Source organism: Elephantulus edwardii, unplaced genomic scaffold (genome assembly GCF_000299155.1).
Source record: "Elephantulus edwardii isolate Elephantulus edwardi_28Jun2011 unplaced genomic scaffold, EleEdw1.0 scaffold00006, whole genome shotgun sequence".
NCBI classification, from domain to species: domain Eukaryota; kingdom Metazoa; phylum Chordata; class Mammalia; order Macroscelidea; family Macroscelididae; genus Elephantulus; species Elephantulus edwardii.
Genome location: NW_006399756.1, coordinates 6,895,424 through 6,909,038, shown reverse-complemented (window position 1 = coordinate 6,909,038; position 13,615 = coordinate 6,895,424). Strand labels below are relative to the sequence as shown.

Sequence of the window (13,615 nt, the reverse complement as noted above, 5' to 3'; positions counted from 1 at the left end):
TTGACATGGGTGGACACCACTTGCGGGGATCGTGGGGTGAAAAGGCTGACAGGCCTCCGGCAACAGTAGAGGGTGCGTCTTGTTTCTGTTGTGTACTCTCAGGTCAGAGCTGACCCGTAGCTGAGCCACCAGCAGGTTTTCAGAGGCAGTAAATCACACGGGAGGAGATGGCCCATCTTTCTCTCACAGAGCTGCTGGTAGAGTCGAATAACAAACCTTCAGGTTGACAGCACAATTCCTTATCACTAAAGAATTTGTTCCCATGTCACCAGTCTTTGCAATCACTTGCTATTCATCAGAGTGCTGAACAATGACCAAAGATGACAGAAGAATTGATGGCTTGGAGTTGTGGTGCTGGGGAAGAGTATTGAACATACCATGGACTGCCAAAAGAACAGAGAGAGGAGAGGGTGAAACCAAGCTGTTCCTTGGAGGCAAGGATATTGAGGTTCCATCTCACATATTTTGGACACATTTCCAGGAAGGACAAGTCCTTGGAGAAGGACATCCTGCTTGGAATGGTAGAGGGACAGCACAAGAGAGGAAGATTCTGGATGAGATGATTGACACAGTATCTGGAGTGACAAGGGAAGGTGTGCCAGAGGCAGTGTCATTGACTCAAGATAGGGATAGGGCAGGGTTGAGAGCTAAGGTGCGTAGGGTTGCTGTGAGTCAGAGCCAACTGAATGGCTCATAACAAGAAGCCACCAGAGCTCCCTGTGGTGGGGAGGGAGGTAAATTCACACAGACGTTTGGGAGAGCAATTTTGCAGTAAGTCAGATTTTTCAGTGTGCAAATCTGCCTCTAGGCATCTGTACCGGGATAATAGGTGTTGCTGGGCATAACGCTGGCACTGCTAGGTCCTTAGCCGAACCAGACCTTTCCCAAACACTCTCCAGGTGCGGGCAGAGGTAATCCTTGCGGCAGCCCTGTGCTTGGATCACTTCCTATTGGCCCTATTTTACACCCGAGGCAACTGAAGCCGGGTGACTCCTCAAGTCTATGAGCAAATAGTGGAGCCAAGGTTGAAAGTTGGCTTCAGATTATGTCTCTACCTCTTTTTGAATATTTTCTTTTTTATTTTTGAGAATATGTACATTGAAAGCACACACCAATCCCAGATGTATTTTCTCTTGATACATCGCTGTACAATTGTGAAACATTTGAAAACCATCCAAAGGTCCATTTGTCTGGAATGGTCAAATAAATTATGGAAATACCTCCATATGATGGATATGAGGTGGCCACTAGAAAGAGCAATGGCAATTGTCAGGTTACGGCATAGAACAAATCTTCTGCTGAATGAGGACAGCCAGCCTGTTCTATCAGGAAACGGCAAGGTTAGGGCTGTTTACATGCACAGAGTTCTGGAAGGCAGCTGACCAAACTTCAAAGTGGAACAGGGCAGCTGCTGCTGAAGGGGCCTTTCTCTGAGGTGACCCTGTGTTTTGTCACTGAAAAGAGATTGGCTAATGGGGGGACCATGATGTAGTCTTTCAACAGTAGGTAGGGGGATATGTTTATAATTAATTTGGGGTATTTTAAAGTTGGATTTGCCATTTTGAGACATAAGAAGCCAATCCTGAGTTATCATCTGGGATGAGTGTGCAAGTCTTAGAGCCAGAGCCTCAAAACAGTAACAAGTGGAGCAGACGCTTTGATTTATGGGATTTTCGTGCTAAAACAGCAATTATGTTTTCCTTTGCAATTAAGAATATAATTTTAAAAAAAAGAATATAATTTCCTTGGAAACCACGTTTCATTTCCTTGGCATTCAGTAAGGGTGGTAACCATCATACTTCCTCCAGTCCCTTATATAGCATTTGAGCTCTATTTTTCCCCTGAAAGAAATCCAAATTCTAAGCAAAAAGCAGAAGAGATGTATAATATTTACATCAACTTTTAGAATTGATTCTCTTTTGAGTTTTTTTTCCTCAGGGAAGACACAAAATTATATCTTTTCCTCAAAAAGATTACTGTGCAACCACAGAATGTGAGGCTTAAGAGATAGGTGCAAGGTCCTGACGGTCAACGCCTGCATTAGGGGACTATGTGGCCACGTCTGAACTACTTCTCCGGCAGAATCCACCTTGTGTTGGGTTGAGACCAAGGCCAAATAAGGCAGATGAGAAGGAAGATAACTGTCTTCTGGAAGCGTCTGCTCTGAAACAGATAAATAGAACAGGTGCCCAGGTGTCATGACAAGGCCAAGAGAACAGAGAGGGCGAACAGCCATTGCTGGGCTGATTGCTTTAGTTCTAGAAAATGTCAGTGGCTGTCTAGCCTAAGGAGACTCAGCACGTCTCTGTGACCCGCTACTCTCTTTGAATGATCTGCAGAGTTTCAGATAGGAGGCTTTGGGGAAGGGCCCATAATTTTTCATCATGGTTCTTTAAAACATTCTCTCCAGAGTGCAACAATGAATGAATGGAAATCCAAAGTCTCTGTAAATGTTCACTAAAATTAATAAAAAAATAAAATTTTATATATATATAATTAATAACATGCTTTCCAGCACCAAAGACCTAGTTGCTCGGTGGTCTTGCATCTGGTAGAACTGTTAGTGTGACCATGGGAAGTGACTTGACGTCTCATCTTCCCTTGATACGTAAAACGAGGAAATGTTTTTGGCAAATATTGAAACAGTAAGTTGCTTTTCATCGGTTGGTACCTAAAAGAAATTTCTAAGATTCCCTGCCTCTCAGAAAATACAACTAAAATAACAGTATGAGTTTATATATAAGAAGCTACACATATTTAGGAGGTTGGCCTTCGTTAAGTTTTGACATGAATGTAGCGGTGAAGCCTTTATCGTCATAAGATTGCATATCTATCTCTCAGGCCTCTTCCCTGTCCCTCCCTCCGTCCTCTCTCTCCCCTGTCTGCCACTATCCCACTTTATGCCATTGTAGATCATCATCCATTTTCTCGACTTCTATGTAAGTGGGATTTTTAAGCATATGCTTTTTTTTAAGGGGGTTCTTGGATTTGTTCATGGTGCTATGTGAGCCCGCTGGTGAGCCTTTGTGCTCTTGGGGAGGTTCCATGACGTGGTTCTACCACGCTGACCTCGTGATGAATTGCTGGGTTGTTCACTGCTGCCAGTAAAGCTGCTGTCAAGGTTTGTGCACATGGGTGTGCATGACCCATTACAGCCTACCTTGCCATGTTTCATTCCATTTTTATTATGTTCTTCCACTTTTGCTGCAGAAAGTTATCGGGTGGTACAGGTTTCGTCGAAATACTCAGCAGCAGATGTCCTACCGAGAGCAGGTTATCCACAAGCAACTCACACGGATCCTGGGTGTGCCCGACCTCGTCTTCCTCCTCTTCAGCTTCATCTCCACCGCCAACAATTCCACTCATGCTTTAGAATACGTTCTCTTCAGACCCAATCGAAGGTATACAAAGCTCTTGCACCAGCCACTCGAAACCGGAGGGAGGTGGTATAAATAGTGGAGGTTCACATCAGCGTCTTTCAAGACCATCTCTAGTCATCCCTCTAGCGCGTTCTCCTTGTAGTTAGGGAGGTTCTTCTCCTTGTCAGTTGTCAAATTGTTCTTACCCAACAAGCAGTAGCCGCACACAGAGTTCGCATAGGGAAACAGCTAGCACTCATCCTTTGCTTCTCCAGGATCCAGTCGACTGCAGCCAGTTTGTAAACAAGATAGCAAAACGCACCCAGCTACAGGTTGATAAGGGTTTTACATTGTTGACTTATCATCGACTAACCCATTGGGCTCTCCTGAGTTCTGCCCTGTCCTCAGCGCTGTTAGATACTGCAGAGTGAAAACAGGAAAAAGAAAAAGTAAAAAGCCCAAGATGTGGGCTCAGCTTTGAAACTAGTTTGTCTAGTTTTTTATTATTTTGTTGTTGAAAATGTACACGACAAACCAAACAACCAAACCCACTGCTGTCTAGTTAATTCTGACTCATAGAGACCCTACAGGACAGAGTAGACCTTCCCTTGTGGACTTAAAAGTCCAAGGCTATTTAGGGAGCTTTGGTGGCCTTGTGGTAAGAAGCTGTGCTGCAACCCGCAATGCACATAGTTCAAATCCACCAGCTGCTCGGTGGGAGAAGCATGGGCTCTCTCCTCCTGTGCACTTCCCTGCCTCTGAAAGCCTGCTGGAGGGTCAGCCGTGGGCACTTAGCAGCAGCAGGCTCTGCAGGAGCACTGCCGCATCTTTTCCTCACGAAGCCTCTGCTGAGTTCTCACCCTGACCTTTCCGTAAGCAGCTGAGCACTAACCACAGCCCCACGAGACTTAACCCGAACCAGCCGCTTCCCCTCACCCAAGTTAGTGACACTCGGTACATCCTAGACGCTGCTCAACCAGGCTTACCCTCCTTTTCTGAGATGTAAAATTAGGGCAAGGAAGTTTGCCAATCGGGGCGTCATTGGATCACTTAACAGAGGAAGTGTTCCTTAAGACCCTCCAATACATCACACGTGTCAGAGACTAAGACTCTCGTGCCTGGGCCACGGGCAGAGTGGTGCCGCACTGCTGACATGACCACTCTCTGAATTTCCCCCCCCAGGTATAATCAGAGGATATCCCTTGCTATTCCCAATCTAGGCAACACTAGCCAGCAGGAGTACAAAGTGTCTTCAGTGCCAAATACGTCTCAGAGTTATGCCAAAGTTATTAAAGAGCACGGGTAAGTTGACTGGTAATGTGGGCATTCGCCTTTCTTCTGCTGATATTTCTTTGCTTAATGATATATTTCAAAGATATTTTTGAGACCTGTGAAGTCAGGTTTACTGTGCCTGAAATTGTAGAATTTAGTGAAGTAATTCTCTAGACCACTACCACCCTATGTAATAATGTGATTCTTACTGAAAAGGTACTTTAACATTATTTATCATTTGTGACACTTCAGTTTTTGCACTTTTAGGAAAGTTGGGACAGGACATGTGTTTCTGGAATTCTAAAAGCTAAATGTGGTCACTGAAAGCTATGTAGCCTTTTCTTTTTTGTTGTCTTGGTGATGTAGGTTGTCTGTCTCTTCTGTGATCCTGGCAATATGGGCGTTATTACTGCGTAAGGTCTTGTCAACTTGCAGTCACAACACTCAAGTAACTGATTAAAGTAGGAACGGCCGGAAAAAGACTCGGGTCACAGCAATTGGAATCACTTTGTGACATTGCTTTCCTTTTTCTGTCTTCTAGTACTGACTTTTTTGATAAGGATGGAGTCATGAAAGACATCAGAGCGATATATCAGGTTTATAATGCACTTCAAGAGAAAGTACAGGTAACAGATTTCTAATTTTCATCTTATTTGTATTGCACACATGCTCAGTTCTACTTTAGTTTTTAATGATTCTCTGACAAATGAATTATGATTTGAAAGACTATTCTTCCCTAAAATAATACCACTGTTAATGTTATTAGTTCCAGCCTCTAAAAGTCTGTCTCTACGTCTCTGAAGGGTATAGTTTTATTAATAAACAGTGAATGTATTCTAGGAAAGCATACTTAGAGTTAGTAGCTTAGAGTATAGTGCTCCCCCTAATTGTATTCCAAGTCATGGCTGTATTTGAGTGGACCACTCACGACTTAGGATAGCACCCTGCCCCCTGTATTTCCCTCGGCCCCGGCTACTTCCACCTCTTGGGTAACTGGCAGTGGGTCCTGTTCATTCCTAATTATTCACATAGCAAACATTTATGGAAACATCCCCCTGCGAGGCAGATCCTGAGCTCGATACTAGCCCTGCTTCCCATTTTTTATTGTCTCATCACCCCTCATGGGTTTCTTCAGAATAATTTGTTTTCAAACCCTAAGAGTTGGAGCCTTAGAGCTTATCTTTTGAGGACAACCAGGAAAGTCATTTGACTGAGGCTTTCTCAGACCTGGCAGAAGCTCTGCTTCGTTGAGGACAAGAATCCAAGGAAAGGAGGGGGAAGTAGAGTTGAGTTCAGGAGGGAGAAGCGTCTCTGATGTCGGCGGTCAAGTGCCGGTCACGGCCCACCTGGCAGTGTAGGAGCTTGATGCTGCTGGGGACCGGCCAGCTCTCCAGATTGCTGCTAATTCCACTGTGGCAGGAACGTGCAGGAGAAAGCAGCTTTTTGTCCTTCTCTGAGCCTTTGCAGACTGTCAGGCCTGTCCAAGCGCCTTTACAGTGACTGTGAGGCTGTTTGGGCTGGGCAGAATGGTCGGCTCTGATGGGACCTGCAACCTCCAGATTGCCCTGGAGGAAGCACTCCCATTTCTCAGATGCATCTCACATACTTGTGCTCAGACCTTGGCTTTGACACTTAGTTTCTGTTTCAACTTCCTATAATTATAAATATTTTCTGTAAAAAAATCTGTGCCATCTCTTTAAAAAAATTACTGAGATGAAATTGACATAATATTAGTCATCATAAAAAGAATGATTTAATAGTTATCACCCATTCATGATATTGTTCACTCAGACACCTGTCTAGTTCCAGAACACCTTCATCACTCCAGAAGGACCCCCTGGGCCCACGAAGCCCTTGTTCCCCATTTCCCCTTCCTCCTGGCCCTTGGAAACCCTCAATTTATTTTCTTGCTATGGATTTACCTGTTCTGGGTATTCTTTGTGTTTGGAATCATGCAGCATAGGACCTTTTTAGTCTGGCTTAACCCAATAAGCTTGGTGTTCTCAGAGTTTGTCCACATTGTAGCGTGCATTAGTGTTTTGTTTCTTTTCTGACTGATATTTCGTTTCTGCCTTTTTTCTGTTGTGTTGTTATGAATATGAGTGTCCTGTGTATCTATCTCAATAGACATTACACTCATTATCGTAACTGTCTTTAATTCTTTTCTATTTATTTGTATCTTTTTATTTGACTGCATAGTACACTCATTAAAGTACTTATCTTTCATTCTTTTGGGTGTGGAATCTGCTGGGTCCTGAATTTTTGAAGAGCCATTGTTTTTCACAGTGGCTGGCGCAGTTTACATTCCCTCCCACAAAGGCTGAAGGTTCCTCTTTCCACACATCCTCACTGACGCTTGTAACGCCACATTGTTTAGAGTGATTCAGATAGTGACCCTCGTGGGTGTGAGTGGTGCCTTGTTGAAGTGGGGTGGTTTTTTTAATTATTATTATTCTCTCGTTGAGGTGTTGACTTGCATTTCCTTAATGATTAATAATACAGTGTAACATTTTTTCAAGTTCTCACTCATTAGCCATTCATACTTTGGAGAAATGACTCTTTACATCCTTTACCCATTTTTAAATTGAATTGTTCGTAATTTTCTTGTTGCGTTGTAAGCTGGTTAGTTGACCGCTGGTTATAAATAAAAGTTGAGAACATCTCTTTCCTTTCTTATCTTTGGTTCCTCCTTTGTATATGAGACTGGTGTCAGAAATTCCCCTTTCATTTCAGTGAAAATGATTCATCAAAGAAAAAGATTAAATCATTTAAATTTTACCCACATTTTTTAAGAACTTCTCGGCTAAAAGTGTAGCCATCCTACATTGATTAAGAAAGCACATCGATGCATAGTAACCCTGTCTCCTGGCCCCTCCTCGTCTCTCTTGGCCTCAGTTTCGGCTTTCTCTCTGAGCGCCACATCGGACCTTTCCGAGGGCGCTCATGGCTGCGGTCTTAGCGGGATTGTTGTGCAGGATCCGAAGCTGATTTTCTTGCTCTCTTTTCTCCCTCAGGCGGTGTGTGCAGACGTAGAGAAGAGTGAGCGGGTGGTTGAATCTTGTCAGGCAGAAGTGAACAAATTAAAAAGACAAATCATTCAGCGGAAAACAGAGAAGGAGCAAGAGAGAAGTAAGTGTCTTATCCGTTCCCATACAGTGTCAGAGAAGTGCTCTGTTTCCACACGACAGATGACATGTAATTGACACAAATCTCCCACTCGTTGGACCCCAGTGGCGTTAGACGAGGAGGGCGTTCTCCTGGGCTTCAGGCACTAACGGTGAAGAGGGCAGGAAAACCAGAGCAAGTGAGGCTGAAGCCAGTTTGAGTAAGCCAGGAGGCGATCGCTGAAGGCTGTGTGTCTTGACAAATGGGTCCATCAGTGCGTGGCGATGCCGTGGAAGAGGAGACCGTGTCCTTTGCTCCTTGTTGTTAGATGCCATTAGTCAGCTCCTGCTCATAGAGACCTTTCAGTTAGCAGAGTGAGCCCTGTGTAGGCTGCGTCCCCCTCGCAGGCCCCTCGGTGAGCAGAGTCTCCTCCCCGCAGGCCCCTCGGTCAGCGGAGCGTCCTTCCCACAGGCCCCTCGGTCAGCGGAGCGTCCTTCCCACAGGCCCCTCAGTGAGCAGTCTCCTCCCCGCAGGCCCCTTGGTCAACAGAACATCCTCCCCACAGGCCCCTCGGTCAGCGGAGTGTCCTTCCCACAGGCCCCTCAGTGAGCAGTCTCCTCCCCGCAGGCCCCTCGGTGAGCAGAGTCTCCTCCCCGCAGGCCCCTTGGTCAACAGAACATCCTCCCCATAGGCCCCTCGGTCAGCGGAGCGTCCTCCCCATGGACCCTCCTGGGCTTCAGCCATTGTTGCAGGCACTGTGTCAGCCTGTCTGACTGACAGTCTTTTAAAAAAACTTTTTTACTATTATTCATTTTAATGAAAGTTTACAGAGACTGAAGATTTCCATTCATTCATTGTTGCACTTTTCTCCCTGCCCACCCCCCCTCCCTTCAATTTGCTCTTCTCTTTGAAAGTAAAAGAAAAATTCTTTCCTTGTTATACAATCCCTCTCCCCAAGTCCACTCCACTATGCAGCCTTCATTCTGGACTCCTGTCCTGACAATAATACCTAATCACTTATCCCTTTTAAACAGTTTTCTCCCTCATCTGTTTCAATGCAGTATACATTATTTATCCCATCTTTCTCAGTCTCCCCCCCAATCCCGATGTCAGTTCTGTTTTACAACAGTGTCACTATGCAGTACTTGTCCTTTTGTAACTGAGATATTTCACTCAGCATAATGTCTCACCCATTTTGAATAATATTGCATGAGTTCCTTATTTTTCAATGCAGCGTAGTATTCCATTGTGTGAATATACCATAGCTTCTCTATCCATTTGTTTGTTGATGGGCATTTAGGTTGTTTCCAGCTCCTAGCTATCGTGAGCAGAGCCGCGATAAACATGGGTGTGCATGTGTCTATTTACTTGGGTGGCAGTTGTGGTCTCTTTGGGATATATTCCCAGTAGTGGAATTGCTGGGTCAAATGGTATCTCTGTTTGCAGAGAAAGCGCCACACCATTTTCCACAGTGGTTGCACCATTTTACACTCCCACCAACAGTGAATAAGGGTTCCAGTTTCTCCACAACCTCGCCAGTATTTGTTGCTTGCTGTTCTGTTAAATTTTCCTATTATTACTGGGGTGAGATGATTTCTCATAGTTGTTTTGCTTTGCTTCTCTCTTAGAGCTAGGGATTTTGAGCATTTCTTCATGTGCTTGTTGGCCATCTGAATGTCTTCTTTGACGAAGTGTCTGTTCATACCCTGTGTCTATTTTTCAATTGGATTGTTTATCTTGTGGTGCACTGACAGTCTTTCTTGCCTCTGCTGTTTATTGTACTGTAACGGCTTGTATGTTGCTGTGATGCTGGAAGCTATGCAGCCGGTGTTTGAATTAACCACACGGTCATCCATGGTGGACAAGGTTCAGCAGAGCCTCGAGCCAGGAAGCAGAACTGGGCATCCACTCTGATAATAAACTCTTGGAAACACGTTCATGAGAGCCACATAAAGAAACATCCTAGAATTCTTTAACTTTATATTGGTTCATTGTCATAATCACCTAAAAGTCTTTAAATGTCTACTTTTATGTTTTGTAACTGAATGAATAGGTACTATTTAAGCCAGGAACTAGCCGTTTGAAAATGAGACTCCTAACTAAAAATTCCAGCATGATGACAAACATGTTTGCTGTAAAATGAAATCACATTTACTATTTCATAATAGAATTTATAAAACGTATTGAATGTACCACGGACTGCTAAGAAAACAAACAGGTTCATCTTGGAGAGCATTAAACCGGGCAGTTCCTTGGAGGCAAGGATTCTGAGGCTCCGTCTATCATACTTTAGACATGTTGTAAGGAGGGACCGGTCCTTGGAGAGGGACGTCATGCTTGGTAGGGTGGAGGGCAGGCACAGGAGGGGAAGGCCCTCTATGAGGTGGATTGATTCAGTGACTGGGGTAATCGTGATGGGTGTGTCAGAGACGGTGCGATTGGTACAGGACAGAGCGGAGTTTAGGGCTGTTGTACATAGGGTCGCTATGAGTCACAAGTTACTCAATGGCACATAACAACAACAACAACAACATGGCAAATAATAAGAAGCATAAAGTTGGTAAGGGTAAGGCTATACTGCTCTAGTTTGTGAAGAGTACCTCGGTTGGTGTTAGCAGCCAGAAAGTGTCTCTCCACCTCAAGGTGACCTTAGGTGTGCAGAGTGGAACTGCTGCACAGATTTCCAGTGGCTTCATCACCTGCTGCAGATCCCCATGCTGTCTCCCGTGATAGCTCTGGGTGGGTGTGAACAATCAGCTTCATGTTTCTGAGAAAAGCACTCAGCCATTTGTACCACCCAGGAAAGTATAATACAGACAAGCCCTTAAATGACTTTCAGACAACTGATGACTGGGGCATTTTTATTCTTAGAGTTTTCCAGAAATAATCAGAATTGTAAGCAGGCATTTGTGCTCTAAAATGTTTGAGCTTAAATAGGTGCAAATAATGACTCGCGCAGGTGACTAAGCTGTGGTGGTGGTGGTGGTGGTTGTTATTGTGTACTACTGAGTCGAAACCGACCCTCTGTCAGGTTTTCAGAGCAGTTAGTCATACAGGAGGAGATTGTTTATTCGTCTTCCATGGAGGAGCTGATGGATTTGAACCACGTGCCTTCCGGATTACAGCATAGCTTCTTACCACTAGGCTACCTGAACTCTGGTAGTAGAGTTGAGTAAATGACACACGAGGCTACTACGATTCAGAGGCCAGCATCATAACAGCCCTAGCAGCCAATTGAATGTTCCTGTACAGGCGTTGAAATGAACTTAGAAGGGCACGGGGATAATGCCCAGACTGTAACCGTAAATGGAGAACTCCAGACTATAAAGCTCTTACACAGTGTCGACTCCCTGGGCTTAAGACATGTGCACGTGCACACAGCTGGGCCGTGGACTGGAGTGGAAAAGGGAATCAGAACCTCAGGGACACAGCCAAGAAGCAAGGGACCTTTACCTCCCAATCTGGGCCACTTCCCCCGGCTCTTGCTCACTTTGCTAAATCACAGAGACAGAGAGTTAAATCGGAAAGGTCCTTCCAACCTTCTGTTTTCACGGAATTTGAATTTTGTTTGTTTCACAGGCCTCACATCAAAAAAACATTTTTTACAGTTCCCTTTCACAGTACGCTTTCTTTTTAAAAGATTGAAAGGCCCTTTTCAGGTGGCACATCTCCCAGGTCCTATGAATGTTTTGAAGCAGCGCCACATTCTATATTGTTGTTGTTGGTAGGTGCTGTCAAGTCGAGCACGAGTCATAGCGAGCCTATGAACAAAAGATCGGAACCCTGTTGTGTTGTGCGCCATCTTCACACTCCCTGACACACAAGAGCCCACTGCAGTAGTCACCGTGTCAGTCCACCTGGTTGAGGTCTTCCTCTCCTTTGCTAACCCTCCTGCCTTCCCAACGTCATGTCCATCTCCAAGAAATAGCACGCCCTAGCAACATGCCCAAAGTATGTGATGTGAAGCCTCATCATTCTTGCCACCAAAGAGCACCCCAGCTGCACCATCTCTAAGATGTATCTACATTCTATACAACCTTTTAAAAGCAAAGGAACTATGTTTCAGATTATAAAATTAATACTCCTTCAATATTTAGAAAAGGACAAAATAAGCAAAGTCCTTGATTCTTTCACATACGTGACTCCTGGAATTCTGGTGAGAACAGCAGAGGATGAAAGTTGTTATGCCACTTGGCCTTTCTTAACTCTGGGGTTTTTTATCTATATCCTGAAAAGAACAGTACTGCACTAACAATATTGTAACAATACTGCAGTGACACCTGCGAAAGCTGGAACCTGTGAAACACCTGGGACCTCAGGTGTTTTCCCTGAGTAGCAATAGAAGAGTTAGTTGTTCAGACTGCACTTAGGAGGATCGCCTCGTCACACTGCTCTTAGAAGTCTCACCCTAATTACAAGGACAGTGATACCTCAGAAAGTTAGGAGGTTTAAATGAATTCACATATATGAAAGTATTTTGTAAAGTCTAAAATCCTGTGCACTTCTAAAATAAATAATATACCTTCTTGTCAAGGACGTCACTACCCAACATGTTGTATTTATGACAATACTGAAAAAATCTTACCTGATTATGTAGCATTTTAACACGTTATGCCTGGCGGTAATGAACGCAGATGTGATGACTCAGGATTAACGCTGGTGGCAATGGTAAAGCTTGTGTGTCAGCCTGGCTGGACCATGACTCCCAGTGGTTTGGCATGTATGTCACGTTATGATTTGACAGTTATGTCCAATCTGATTTAGTAGACACATGACACTGTGGCCATCTGTGGTTTTGCATGACACTGATTTTCCTCATGATGACCTAGCCTTTGGACCTTGATAAGTAAGGGGTGGGTGTGGTAACAAGTCCAGAAAATCTGGATTGACTCTTTGATGTCTTGAGATGAAAGGCCAGGAAAATACAGCAAGTGTTACAGTATTCTCTGTCTTCACCCAGGAATGCAGCAGGCGGTGCTAAGCAGACAGATGCCGTCGGAAAATCTGGACCCGGGCTTCAGCCCTCGGATGTCCTCTTCTGGGTTTGCAGCCGAAGGTAGAAGTACACTGAGTGATGCCGAGGCCTCAGACCCTCCTCCCCCATACTCGGATTTTCACCCCAACAATCAAGAAAGTACTTTGACCCCTTCTCGCCTGGAGAGCAACGTCTTTATGCCTCGACCTCAGGCTGTGGGCTCTTCCAATTACGCGTCCACCAGCACCGGACTCAAGTACCCTGCAGGCGGGGCCGACCTCCTGCCTTCCCAAAGAGCAGCCGGAGACAGTGGGGACGAGTCCAACGACAGTGATTATGAGAATTTAACCGACCTCACAGAGCCCTCTCACAACGATTACTCACAGTCAAGGGATTCGAGAGCCACAACACATCCTGACGGGGACTCCAGGAACCCTCAGACCTCCCAGATCTAACTGCAGACTCTGCATCGCGCTGTTGCCTCACTGCTGACTCAGAGAGTTGTGGGGGGTTCTGCCTGACGACCCTGTGTTCTCCAGCCCCCTGACTCTCAAGCAGAGAGACTCGGCCCAGCCCACTGGGGTCTGGCGTCACTGATTCTCTGGCCCTCCCTCTCGACGCGACGTGCAGTTCTCAGAGAAGAATCACTAAGATAATCACACCGCACTAATTCTCGTATGATTCACGGATGTGCTGGTACATTTAGGCCAAGGGAAACTTACCAGCATAGTTTCTGTTCTTCACAGTAAATTGGAAATTAGGGACTAAGCACAATTAGTCTATAAATGTTCTAGGGGGAAAAAAAACTTACCTCTTGCACTATCATGCCTTGAAATTGACTTTTTTCAAAGGGAAATGAGTTTAGCAGCAGCCTTCAAAGAACCTTCTTTCTATGATGAGCCAA

The 13,615-nt window shown here is 44.9% G+C and overlaps 1 protein-coding gene across 1 annotated transcript in view; it reads left to right on the top strand.

Annotated features, from left to right (window-relative positions):
• FAM175B (family with sequence similarity 175, member B) overlaps positions 1-13,166 on the top strand; it is a 32,225-nt gene extending 19,059 nt beyond the window's left edge. The window contains exons 5-9 of the mRNA XM_006879874.1: positions 3,211-3,401; positions 4,542-4,661; positions 5,173-5,257; positions 7,646-7,760; positions 12,697-13,166. Coding sequence (XP_006879936.1) covers positions 3,211-3,401; positions 4,542-4,661; positions 5,173-5,257; positions 7,646-7,760; positions 12,697-13,166 — 981 coding nt within the window. The remainder of the gene's footprint in view (positions 1-3,210; positions 3,402-4,541; positions 4,662-5,172; positions 5,258-7,645; positions 7,761-12,696) is intronic.
• The last annotated feature ends 449 nt before the right edge of the window (positions 13,167-13,615 follow it).